At 36.8% G+C, this 13,889-nt stretch overlaps 2 protein-coding genes across 2 annotated transcripts; both read left to right on the forward strand.

Annotated features, from left to right (window-relative positions):
* Positions 1-6,993: 6,993 nt before the first annotated feature.
* On the forward strand, positions 6,994-8,325 carry LOC118754195 (larval cuticle protein A3A-like). Its single transcript, XM_036489060.1, has 2 exons — positions 6,994-7,135; positions 7,403-8,325. The coding sequence occupies exons 1-2, from the start codon at positions 7,121-7,123 to the stop codon at positions 8,069-8,071; spliced, it is 684 nt and encodes a 227-aa protein (XP_036344953.1). The 5' UTR covers positions 6,994-7,120; the 3' UTR covers positions 8,072-8,325.
* Positions 8,326-9,006: 681 nt separating this feature from the next.
* LOC118754196 (neurobeachin-like protein 1) lies at positions 9,007-13,630 on the forward strand (the record flags this gene model as incomplete). Its single annotated transcript, XM_036489061.1, has 12 exons — positions 9,007-9,011; positions 10,560-10,703; positions 10,767-11,039; positions 11,132-11,246; positions 11,309-11,477; positions 11,545-11,669; positions 11,745-12,052; positions 12,121-12,282; positions 12,340-12,810; positions 12,876-13,048; positions 13,142-13,434; positions 13,516-13,630. Coding segments are annotated over exons 1-12 (2,353 nt in total), but the record flags the coding sequence as incomplete, so codon positions are not given.
* Positions 13,631-13,889: the final 259 nt, after the last annotated feature.

The following is a 13,889-nucleotide window of genomic DNA, read 5'->3' on the forward strand; positions in this document are numbered from 1 at the left end:
CAGTTCCTCGTATGAAAAAAGAGTTGGAAACGAACTAAACGAGCAGCAAAGCAAGCTAGTAGTTTCCGAGCTTACAACCAGTACCTTTTCCTGCAGGGTAAGCTTAAATGAGACTGTGTGTATATATGTAAATACGTATTAGTGTGCTTTGAAATCGTTAAAATTAAAAATCCAAATCTAGATCGCAACGACATTTCCGCCAGCATTAAGCGAATAGCGTGACACAACGGAAAGCGATTACAAAAATGTCGCGCGCCAAAAATAACACGCGTATTAAACAAGCATTTATGTACATACATATATGCTGGTACATATGTCTGTATGGGTGTGTATTAAAAAACGTTCAGAGTTTTAAGAATGCCTCTTAAATTTCGTTAAAATTTTGATAGTCGATACTTACATATGTATGTGCATATACGCATCGTAACACGTAAGAGATATCGACCTGACTTGATAAAGCAAGGCAAAAAAAAAATATCGATGTTAAAGGATTCGATTTGCTAACTACTTTTTCTAATATTACATTATTTGTAGAAAACATACTTTCAAAACAGCTTCCTAATTAAGGTTCAAATTAATAGAATTATTTCTTAATTAGTTTAGAACGCACTAAGTACAGCCCGCGACAAAACGATAGCACCTCAACATTTTGAACAATTTATCTTTTGTTTGTTTAATGTGCATTATTTTTATATAAAAGTATAGCTCTTTTTTAACAAATAAACCAATAAATCCAAATTTCAGACTTTGCACAAAAATTATAAAAATTCCACAAACTTTTCATCCCAATTCCTAGCATTTTAATTTCAATTTATAGAATAATTTTTGGTATGCAGTTTTATAGCTTATTTAATTCTAGTATATTAAAGTGCACATTTAAAGTTTCTAAAAAATCGTGTTGATTTTAGATCATTTTTTTTGCTGAAACAGAGTGCACAACGCCGTCAGAAAAAAAAAATATCAAAAATCAATGCGATTTTTTAGCAAAAATTTAAATAGCTAAATTTTAATAAGCTATAAAACTGCATAGATACCAAAAATTAATTTAAACATTGAATTAAAATACTTGGAATTGGGATGAACAGTTTGTGTACTTTTTTATTTTTATTTTTTACAAATTTTGAAATTTGGACTTACATACAGTTACTCCCGAAATTGAGCGTACGGCTCTTTTTTGTTAATATTCGCAACGTTTTACACGCTATAAGTTTTTTGTTAATTTTGTATTAAAATATGGTCTGTATTTTAGCAAACTCCATTTAAATCCATGAGTATTACTGTGTACATAAATTAAGAAAAATCTGCAAAGTTTCAGCAAAATCGCGAACTTTTTAATACGAATTTCTAAAAAGAAATCAGGTATGCAGTTTTAGTATAATAATGTGCAAATTTCAAATCTCTAAAAAATCACGTTGATTTTTGAGAATTTTTTTCTGACTGTCTAAGTGGCAGGTTCTATCACCTTTTTTTCGCGAGAGCTTCTCAAATATTGCCAAAAACTCGATTTTTTGACACTTGAACCACGTTTTTCTCAAAATCTGGAGCAAATGGAAACTGTTTATCCACGAATTCGTAATCCGCACAAAAAAAAAATCTATCGAAATCTGCTTTAACATTTGCCGCGCCAAAATTTGTTTAGATTTTTTTTGCGCGGTGTAGTTTATCGTTCACACTGTCTCAAATAGTAAAGTAAGTATTTTAAAACTTGTCACAATATTTATTTATTTAGATATGTAGATACATATGTACATTCAATTCTTAGCATTTATCATTTTAAGCGCTTGTGTATTTATGTAAATTTTTTCGCTATATTGAGTATTTATTTTGCATTTTCGCAAACTATTTAAAGCAATACCGATTTTCGAGGCCAAAACATGGTATTGGAAAACTCTCCCTATTTAACATCGATAACCTCAGTGCCAACTATGTAAACAAGGGATTTAATACAATACGCACTATTAATAATATATGTACATATATATTGTGCATATTTATGTGCATTGTATACATACAATCATAGTACATACTAGTATGAATGCTTATACATACATAGCTACCACGTTTGCTTGGCTGCATAGACAATGCAATGCATCATTGTGGCGAAGTACTCGTACTTTGGTATTTGGCCAATACAACACAAGGTCGTTGGTTTAGTTAAAATTGTCACGCACAATAACATGGCCTAAACGTAACATTTATGCAAAAAAAAATAAAACAACAAAGCTGCTGGCATCGGGAATGTTGGCTTTTTTTTGTCTTGGTTTTTGGGATTTTTTTTTTTTGCGCGCATGCGTATGTTTCCACTTATGCGTTCAAAGCGTGGTTTATTGTTGAGATAACGCAAAGTACATTTTAAGTGGTAATTAAAAGGAAATTTTTGTACCGAATTCACTCCAAATTTAGTTGTGATTATTTCGCCGCTTAAGTGATTTAATTTTGAAACTTTTGTTCCGCTGCTTGGTTAGTTTAATTGAGAGATTTTGAAACTTACTTTTTTGCAAATTTTCTTAAATCTGCAATATAAACTGCTGTAAGCCATTAGTCTTTTTTTAATTGTCAAAAAATTAATCAAAAATCAATAAATACAAAACATATAATTTTATTGCTCATGATTTTATGCTCACAATTGAATTCATGTTTTGAATAGTACATACATAAATACATATCTAGTAAATCCCAAATAGCTTAAGATTCCGTCAAACTTGCTCTCAACAACGAAACGAAGCTCAACTCGCTTCCGTTGTTGTTTTACAGGGCAATTCTGACAAATGTCTTGAAAGCTCTTTTCTGTCTTTCGAAAGACAAGTTGCAAGATTTGCTAGTGAGGAGGTCTTAGCGTTATTCTGTTTGTCTTTTAGCAATAAGTTTTCTAAAAATTTAATCAAATAAAAATATGCTTGTTTTTATAAAAACTAAAAACTATAAAAAATAACTTAAAAAAATTACGTAAAAAAGGAAACAATAAATAAAATAAGTTTCTAAAAATTAAGTGAAATAAATTTTTTTTCTTTTTGAAACAATAAAATATAAAAATTATAAAAAAAATTAAATCTAAAAAAGAAAAACAATTAATTAAAAAAAAAAGAAATAAAATAGACCTTTATAAAAAAATCGCTATTAAACCGTTATTTACTTTCTTTTATTTAATTACTCCTTAAGTAACAGTTATTTCTGATTTTTATTTTATAAATCCAAAATAAAAATTATTTTTGATTTTTATCTAAATAATCTGCAAATAACAGTTATTTTTTATTTTTAAATTAAATGTCTTATATAACAGTTATTGAAGACTTTTATTTATAAAAGTCATACATAAAAATCAGTCGGTGACTTTTACTTTTAAAAGTCATCAATATAAATCAGTGATTGACTTTTATTTTTAAAATCATACTTAAAAAAGTCATTTGTATAAGTTGTAGTAAACTTTTGTTCTCCAACACTTTCTTAACTGCGAAAAATGATAATGACTTTTGTAGGTATGGCTTACAAAATAAAAGTCGGTGACTGATTTATACTGACGACTTTTAAAAGTAAAAGTCACTGACTGATTTTTATTGATGACTTTTAGAAATAAGTGTATTCGATAACTGATGTCTAAGACATATAATATAAAAATCAAAATAACAGATTATTTAGATAAAAATCAAAAATAATTTTTATTTTACATTTATTAAAAAAAAACCAAAATCATTTTTTTTTTTTTAATAATTTTGCATAAAACACACATAAAAATTTATTTTCAAATTTGCTTCTCGGTAAAAAAGAAATCGATTGGTATGTGTCACTTAGTTGTAGAACATTTCCTTCATAGTTAGTTTTTCAATGACAGTTTTTATCAATATTTGTTATGTTCGGTCCCTGCACTGGATAGTACGCCACCGTTTTCTTTGCTGAAGAGCTACTACAATATTGAGTTTCCTGAGGCCATTAGCAAGCCCGGCTTTACATGTTGTAGAGTCTTTACTCATGGCTCCAAAACTGACGCAGGATAAGGATCTGGAGTCTATATTTAAAGTAACGGGAACAATCTTCATTTCTCTCTTGGCAAACATGCCTCGGTATTTCAAGCCGGGTGATTTGCAATCCTCAAGACCATGGACTACGTTGAGGAAACTAGATGGAGAAGTCGGAGTTTATAGTTTTCCTTAGTGACAATTAAGCTGCGCTCAAGGTATTGACCAGCCATCTAACTACTTCCAAGCTATTTCGGCAATGCAAATCTCGACTAAATTTTGTATGTGGGAAAACACAACGAACTTACTGTTAATGAGACATCTGATCAATTGACTAGAGAAGGCTCAGACCAGGCATTCCTTGCACCGCAACCAGTCATGGGCCGCCCAACTTCGGCCTTCGTTGCCTTTGAGGTTTTGGCAGCGATGCGTTGAGAGACGAATACCTAGCTTTTCAAGCTTCGATATATTCGTAAATCCGGTAGATGTCAAAATCGATAAGTAACGCATTTCTCTGTTGCTATGTAGGTGTGCTGCGAAGGAGGTAAAAATTTAGAGAAGTTTCACTTCAGTGGTGTGGCATCCTAGGCGCAATATTTTTTGATTATTTTTGAGTCACATTTTTTGCTATTTTAATTTCCAAATAATCAGCTATCGTCACCTAGATTTCGTCATCATTGATAGGATATTCATAGTTTATATGGGTTTCGTGGCCACCATCCTTTTGCTGTGATTAAAACTAAATTTGCGTTTTGTTATACTAAAATTTAATGGGCTACCAAACTGGATACACCAAAAAATCAGATAAGATTAAAAAATTTTAATTTTAATGACATTTTCTTTTCTAATTTTTCTAAGCTCTGCATAAGGTTTGATAGTTTGATTTGTATGGTTTTGATTAAAGCATAAACCATATTTTTATGAAAAAATAACAAAAAATTTAACTTTAAAAACCTTGCAAATAAATATTTAACAAAAAATTACCGTGTACTCTATTCGGCCCAACTGTACGTAGCATATAGCAAAAAAAGTATTTTTTTATTTCCTTTAAATTTTTAAAACGAAACCACTATATGGCCCACCCTTTGATTGCACAAAAATGCTTGCAAATTTAAGGCTATTTAGCGATTCACAAGTAAATTCTTCCTTATTGTCTTAAACGAGCTCTACAACACCAAATGAAGTCTGCTGAATTCTTTCAAGTACTCGTTCTTCTTTTATTTTTCGTTATTTTTTTTTTTTTTTGAATACCTTCAAGTTGCGTTATTATTTTTCGCTTGTGGATTTCCTATGCTCGACATGTTTTCTGCGACGACTTTAGTATGCAACTCGGCGTAGAGCTTTCCAATTTACGTTAAAAATAAAACCTAATCAAACAAATAAAAAAAAAAACAAATTAATTCCATTGCTTAAATGAAACTCAAAAATTCGTAGCACTTGAATGAAATTATTTTATAATCAATGCGATCTATTTTTTTATTTTTTGATTTTATTAACTTTGTGCATTTCCTAGCACTCACTGAATACCATAGGTAGAGGTTATTTATTTATGCAGATTAACAGTAAGTATGTGAATTTTATATTTAGCAGCGTACGTACAACATACATTTCCAACAAAAAAAAAAAAAAAACAAATGAGAAAACTCTCAATTTCGGGTTGACATGCATCGAATTGCAATTATCGAGATATGCGTTGGTTGGCGCTTTCGCGGCCGATATCAATAATTAGATTCGATTTGCCACGTCACCACCATGGAGCGTGCTGCCACTCGCTGCTACCGCAGAGGTCTTTGGATTCGAGTAGCTTGCTTGTCAGCCACGTGCGGGAGTGCAACACGCTTACTTATTAGCTTGTTGATAGCGTCGTAATTCGCATACACCCACACAGCAGTGGGCAATAGTAGTATTTACATTAGGGTGGTCCAAAAAGAGTAAAGCTGGAATTTTAATGCGCTCAACGCCTAGGATTGTTCTATATCGAAAAATTTATACTCTTTTTGTTATTTTGCAATCAAAAAATATTTAGAGGTCGCTCAAAGCGCTCAAAATTTTCCATGTATTTTATAAGGGGGAGAAAAAAAAAATTTTTCGTTGAAATGATACAAAATTCTTGAAAATCAATATTTTTCGATCGGAAAAATTAGGTTCTCTGCAGGAGACTTTCAAAAGTAATAACCAATTGTTTATTTGTAACCTTTTTTAATACTAAAGATCGTTTATTGGTCCCCCCTTTGCATTTTTCGGGATTTTTGGGGGTTTTTGGTGGACCTATAAATTATAGTTAATATGAAAAAATGGTTAAATAAACAATTGAGTATTATTATTGGGAATATGCTGCAGAGAAACAGAGTTTTCCGATCGGAAATATCGATTTTTAGGAACTCTATATCACTTCTACGAAAAGTTGTTTTTTCCCATATAAAATACATGGAAAACTTTGAGCGACCTCTAAATATTTTTTGATTTCAAAGTAAAACAAAAAACAGGGGTATATTTTTTTAGGTATAGCAGAATCCTAGAGGGTGAGCGCATTAAAATTCGGACTTTACTTTTTCACATGTATTTTTGAACCACCCTAAGGTACATACATATGTACCTACTTGCCTGCGCGCTAGCGTTGCAGCGGTTTTACCCGATTTACGTGCCCAGCATTTGCTAGTAGAATTTCAAAATGTATACTTTTGGTTGATTGGCCATTGGTTGTTGGCTGGTTTCGTGTTTAGCTTCTTGAATTAACACCAACCGCCCTTCGTGTGCAAAGTGTCACTCGAATCGCTCGAAGTGAAGAGGTCATACACTCATATGAGTTGCTCACGACGAATGGTTAAAAAAAAAACACAAATTAAAATAAAAAATCTACAAAATTGAAAAACAACAAAATTTCGAGAGCACAATTTTATGCGATCCGCAACACCTGAAATGGTGGTATCGTTCGAGGTGGGGGTGGGGTGGTAATTGCGGCGTCGTCAAGTAGTACAGCACAGAGCAAATATTCAAATTTTTTGGAAACCGTCTTTCTGCTCTGCTTCGAGTCTTCTAGTCGTGGTATCAGCGCACGCTCGAGTCGCTCAATTTTTTGGGTATAAAAAGCGTCGCGATTTTGGAAAAAGTATGTCAGTTTTATTTTAATCAACCGACAGTGAGAATCTAATCAGCTTAAGCACACAATGAGTCCATTTGTTGTAAGTACTACAATTAATGGATGTGGCGATCATTGCATCCTCGATCGCATATCGCACACACCACAGGCAACGGGCACTTGGATTACGTCTGTTGGAGCGAAAAGCAGAAGCGCCGCCAAAGCAAAGGATTCTTGGATTACCAACGCAGCCAAAGCGCGCTCAAAGCTCTGCCATTCGCCCCGCCAGTCGTATTCGCAGTCCGCGTGTCCGTTCTTTCAAAGTTAAAAACGATTTTAAAAAATATCTTTCTTCTTTTCAAACTTTTAGTTTGCCGCTGTTCTGTCCACTTTGGCACTCTCCGCCAATGCTGGTATTGTTGCTGGTCCCGCGCCCCTCGCATATGCTGCCGGACCTGCTTCACCATTTGCCTACGCCGCCGCACCAGCTGCCTATGCCGCCGCCCCCTTCTACGCTCGTTATGCCGCTGCTCCAGCACCTTTGGTTGCTGCCGCTGCTCCTGCACCCATTGTGAAACCAGTTGTTGCCAGGACATTCGCCGCTGCGCCAGCACCACTTCTTGCTCCCCGCGCTTTTGCTGCTCCAGTTGCCGCACCGCTCGCTGCCGCTCCTGCTCCATTAGTTGCCGCCGCCGCTCCTGCACCACTAGCTGTCGCTTCAGATATTGTTGACCCACACCCACAGTACAGTTACGCCTACAACGTGCAGGATACTCTGACCGGTGACTCAAAGACCCAAGAGGAGACACGCGATGGTGATATCGTACGCGGCTCATACTCGCTCATCGAACCCGATGGTTCCCGTCGTATTGTCAACTACTACGCTGATTCCATCAACGGTTTCAATGCTGTCGTACAGAAGGATGTGCCGGTGGCTGCTGTTGCACCCGTCGTCGCTGCCAAGTCTGTTGCTGCCCCCATTGTAGCCGCACCAGCACCAGTTGTTGCCAAGTCCTTCGCTGCTCCAATTGTTGTCTAAGCCACACGGAAGGAAACAGGCCGGATTATTGACCATTGACCTATTGATTACCAACGTACCGACACCCTCTTGTCCAAATGTCAGCTAATTGTTGAGTTGCGATTGCCTTGCCGATTGAATGAGGAGCGCTGTGCGCGCCAAATATGGGCGGAACAAGGCAATTCAACAGGGGACATCCATTTGTAAATAAACTAGAAATACTCATTGTCTTTGTTGAAAACTTTCATCGTTAATAAAAAAATTTTGATAAACAATTAATTGGACTTATGGCTATATTAAGTTACCAAGTTCGCTGATCTTCTAGGGAAATACACCAGCTTCCTTCAAATGGAGATCTAGGCCATTTATCTATGTGCAGACTCCAGACTATGTATGGACTATAGTAACGAAAGCATAGGAGTTCTAAGTGGAAGTAACTTTAAGAGGCAAACTGGCGGTCGCAAGACTCATAGCCTCGCAAAATATGTTTGTGTGGTCGCAGCTTGGTCACATTCATCTGCTACCCTCAGATAAGCCGCTGAACTTTCTTAGGCCATGGGCTAAGCAGCTGAATCACAAAAATCTATCAAACTATCAATATGTCTACTACAAAGGCAGATCTTTGGATAAACAAATTTGTACTAATGCTATCAAAACACTAGCCTTTTGTTTTTCGTACCATCAATGATCACCGGTGGCTATCGGTAAATCCCTATTAGAAGTTGGAATAACGCCCCTTTTGGTAAAATGTATTCTTTTCGGCACAACAACTACCAAAGCGTAGATGGGACAAGTATGTATTTACCTCAAAATACGCAAAAAAAAGACCTGGAGCAGCTTAAGACCTAGTCTTAATTGCGGTGGTAAATACACTTTACGAGCTATCTAATACAAAACGTCTTAGCTCTTGTGGAAACTTCGCCGGACTTACTCCCTGCTATGCGAGCTGCTTAGAAATGGGGTAATCTCAGGAACTTGAAGGAGTGTGAGGATAACGTATTTCTGAGGGACTTCGAACCACTCAGCCTCCCCCTTTCCTATTGAAAACTCTTGAGAGACTGATTAAGCTCTACATAGCACAGGAAACAGGTTTCCTCGAGAGCGATTGAGATATTGCAGTTGGTGCCTTCCTTTATACCGGGGAGCTTTACATAAGGTATTATCCGGACTACTTAGGATTATCTGCCGCATGCTGCACAACAGAACTGTCACAGCGAAATGGAATGGCTATTTAGGAGTTGCGAAATACTAAAATAAAAAAAAATTTGTGGTTAGGAGTTCCTTTATACTAAATTAAAAAAAAATAAATAAAGAATTTAACAGTTGCTAATTACCTTGATCTAAAGTAATTAGATACCTTAGAGATTGCAAATACTCCCAATAAAGTACTAAGGTATTTAGTCAATGGCTAAATTCTTAAACACTAAATACCTTACATTGACCTCACTCAACTCATCTCAAATCAATTTATCTTAACTCACTCCACTTCAAATTACAAATAAATTTTAGTTCAGAAAATCCCGTTATTTGTATGTATTCCGAAAAATCCCAAGTATAAGCGCCAATCTATAATTAGTCCGAAAAATCCCGAACCGGTCACTACAATCGAGGAGCAGTCCCGAAAATCACGAAAATCGAGATGGAATCCCAAAGAATACTCCCAAAATTTTGGAAACAGTCCCGACAATCGAGAAGTAGTCCCAACAATCCGAAATAGTCCCGAAAATTCCGAGGTAGTCAAGAAAATCGTAAATGAATCTCGCGAAACCTGAAAATACCGAGGTGATCCCCAAACCGTCCCGAAAATCGAGAAGTAGTCCCAAAATCTCTAGTATGCCCCGAAAAAATCACCAAAATAGGGACGTATTTCCGAAGATACCGAAATTGTCCCGAGTATCACGAAGTCACGAAAATCCCGAGGTAGTCCCGAAAATCGAGAAGTAGTCCAAAAACGCCAAACCGGCCTCAAAATCTCGAAGCATCTACTTAGTCTGGAAAATCCTGAAACTATCCCGAGAATCCCGAAGTAGTCTCAAAAATCTCAAAGCAGTGCCAAAAATCCGCAAATTCTTTATTTTTAATAAAATTGTTTTTATACTGAGTTAATTGCGAGTACATATTTAATATTTAATCAAGAAGCCATAATTATTAAGTTTCTAGTATTTGGTGAAGTCAAAAGCTTTAAGTACTTTACAATGCGGTAGATAGTGAAGCCAATGTCTCTTAGTACTTTTGTACGCCGTATTTCATTAGGTGAAACTAACTACATAAATACTTTTTCGTTCCGACGACAGTCGGGTCTACGTAACCGGAACGACCCAGATTTATATCTGGCCAAGGACTGTCACTCCAGCAACACTCCCCAAAAAGTCTTTGGGGAATTTGTATGCTGCTACAACAACAACAACATAAATACTTTTATACGCGGTATTTAGTAACATGCAAAACACTTAAATAAATAGTACAAAAACAAATTCATAATAAAAATTCTCACAACAACTACTTGCAGTAATTTAGATGACGAATATTGGATGCTCGCAAATCACGAGAATGTTGCACGCATGCGCCTAAAACTCGAACCGCAATTGTATCCGAATAAGCACGAGAATGCGGCGAATTTACGCGATAATGCCACAAATGCATACGATCCAAGGTAGGGATGAGAAAGACTCATATTTAAATGTATACAATTAATACACAAAAATATTTTCTATAGAGAAATCTCGGAATTCGATTCGACCATAAAGAATGCCGTGGTGCGTGACTTCTTGGCCGACGATGAGAATTTACAACTCGAAGAAGAGCTACGGCAGTCGATTGAAGCGCAATCGCAACAGGATGTGCCACTAGAGAAATCGGTTATCTCACAGGATTGTGAACTCATCACGCTGATGACCAAAGTGAAGGGTAAAATTGAGGTTAATCAAACGCTTTTTACATTCATCGACCTGAGTCCGCCATCGGATGATGGTTCCAAGCATGATTTTCGGTGAGTTGTGCTACAAACTAATAATATAAAAAGGATGAATATTTATTAATAAATACATATATACTTTTTTAAATTTTTTTTGTCTTTTTCAGCTTCCCCATCAGCAAGATACGCGAGGTACATTTACGTAAATACAATTTGCGGCGCAGTGCTTTAGAAATATTTTTGATAGATCAAACCAGCTATTTTTTAAATTTTACCACAAAGGTGAGTTGCGCATTTTTTAATTTCACTGCACATTTTAATTGCTCTACACACTTTTCGCGCAGACACGCAACAAAGTTTTTACAAAAATTCTAAGCCTGCAGCCGCCAAACATCTTATATGGCTCTGGACGTTCGCCAGGAGAATTGTTGCGCACTTCAGGACTCACGCAGAAATGGGTTAATCGCGAGATTTCAAATTTCGAATATCTTATGTACTTGAATACAATTGCAGGTATGTTATGCGCCAAATTCTTTTATACATATTTGCGTAAACAAAAAAATTTCCTTTTACTTGACAGGTCGCTCCTACAACGACCTCAGTCAGTATCCAGTATTTCCCTGGATATTATCCGATTATACCAGTGATGTTTTGGACTTGACTGATCCAAAATCCTTTCGTGATCTCTCCAAGCCTGTCGGTGTGGTAAGTTGGGGGGGCATTTTTTCATGTGTGTGTGTGTGTGTATTGGAAATTCTTAAACAATTTCTTTCGCCTTAGATAAATCCCAAAAACGAAGCTGGCGTTCGCATCAAATATGAATCATTTGAAGATCCTTCTGGCGCCATACCGAAATTCCATTATGGCACACATTATTCGAATTCAGGTGGCGTCTTGCACTATTTGCTGCGCGTCGAACCATTTACCTCGCTACACATTGAACTACAAAGCGGTCGTTTCGATGTGGCGGATCGGCAATTTCATTCGATACCACAAACATGGAAATTGTTAATGGATAATCCGAACGATGTGAAGGAGCTGATACCGGAATTCTTTTATTTTCCTGAATTTCTGAAAAATATGAATAAGTAAGGGGCATGTTTATAATTGTGAAACACCTTTTTTGAAAGATTTTACTCAAATAATTTAATTTCAGATTCGATTTGGGTCACTTACAAATAACAAAAGAGAAAGTAGACGATGTCATACTGCCGCCTTGGGCTACCACACCCGAAGAGTTTATTGCCATCCACCGGCGTGCTTTAGAATCGGAATATGTTAGTCAAAATCTGCATCATTGGATCGACTTGATTTTTGGGTGAGTTTGCTGTACCTTCAACTATGTAATAACTTCTGCTGTTTCCTCTTCCCACAGCTACAAGCAAAAGGGGCCCAAAGCTGTCGAAGCGCTCAACGTTTTCTACTATTGCTCCTATGAAGGTGCCGTAGATCTGGATAAAATAACCAACCCGGTCGAGCGTGAGGCAGTTGAGGGTATGATCAACAACTTTGGTCAAGTGCCATCGCAATTATTGCGTGAACCACATCCGCGTCGTTTGACACAGGAGGAGACTGCGTTGAAATTGGTGCGCGCCGAGTTGAAGCGACCAGATTTGACGCAATTTCTCGATAAGGTTGTGCAATACTATTGTGAGCTATCAACACCAAAAGATCCAATTGTCTTCCTAAGCGCACCGCGTAGTCCGCCACGTTCGTTTCTACAGCTCAGCCCTGACGTGCTCGTCAGCATATCCAAATCTTGCATACTTGGTGCGAATTCATGGATGTCGTACGACAAAGAACGTGGATTTTTATTGGAAATCGATGCGACAACCACGAACTTGAAGTGGGTGTTATTATTAATTGCTGCCTTGCTACACCTAAATCTAACGTCTCTCTTTTTTTCTGTAGAAATCGTAAACGCATATTCGGTCCCTTTCATCCCTCGCAAAATCCACACTCACAATTATTCGCTGTGAGCACAGATGGCAAACTGCTGTACGCGGGTGGCATTTGGGATAATTCGCTGCGTGTATATAATTTGCACAAAGGCAAGGCGGTGGCATCAGTGACGCGGCATTTAGGTGTGTGCATAAATGTCGTTCAATGAGCGATCGATCGCTTCTCAAGCTTTTGTAAATATTTAACTGTTTGCATATTCTGCTCCTCTTCGTTAGACATTATCACCTGCCTGGCGTTGGACAATTGCGGCTCCTACTTAGTGACCGGTTCACGTGATTGCACTTGCATTGTTTGGAGCATACAGAGTCAACAGTATGGTAGCGCGCAGGCCAGCACAAACATTCCAATGCATGCACTCACAGGTCAGGCGCATTTGCAGGCGGTCACACAATTGAATACGCAAAATGTATTCTCGCCCAAACCATTGACCACTCTGTATGGTCATGACGATGCAATTTCAAGTGTAGCCATTTACACTGAATTAGATATGGTGGTTTCGGGATCGCTGGTACGCTCTAAATTTGCAATTATGTAGTTGTTTATTATGGAGATACGAAATCGTATGTTTTCTTTTATGCTTGCATTCTAGGACGGCACTGTTAATGTGTACACCATTCATAATGGCCAATTTGTGCGTACACTAAAGCCAATTGGTTGTACAGAGACTTGTGTGCAGATATCGTTTGTCACCGTTTCATATCATGGTAAGTGATGAATTACATATTTGACTTTAAATTGAGCGGCCGCTGTAACCTAGTGCTTAGAGGTGCGTACTACCATGCCGTAGAACTTGAGTTGATGCCTGATTCGAGCAACATCTGAAAATAGAAAAATATTTTTTTTGCCTAGAAAAAGCTGCTCTTAAAATCCATTTTCCCTTCAGAGGTGGCGTAAGACTTGGAGGAGAAACTCGACCAAACATCCATATTAAATTCAGACAAAAAATAATAATTTTTCGCTTAG

Source organism: Rhagoletis pomonella, unplaced genomic scaffold (assembly GCF_013731165.1).
Source record: "Rhagoletis pomonella isolate Grant_MI unplaced genomic scaffold, Rhpom_1.0 Rhpom_scaffold_03530, whole genome shotgun sequence".
NCBI lineage: Eukaryota > Metazoa > Arthropoda > Insecta > Diptera > Tephritidae > Rhagoletis > Rhagoletis pomonella.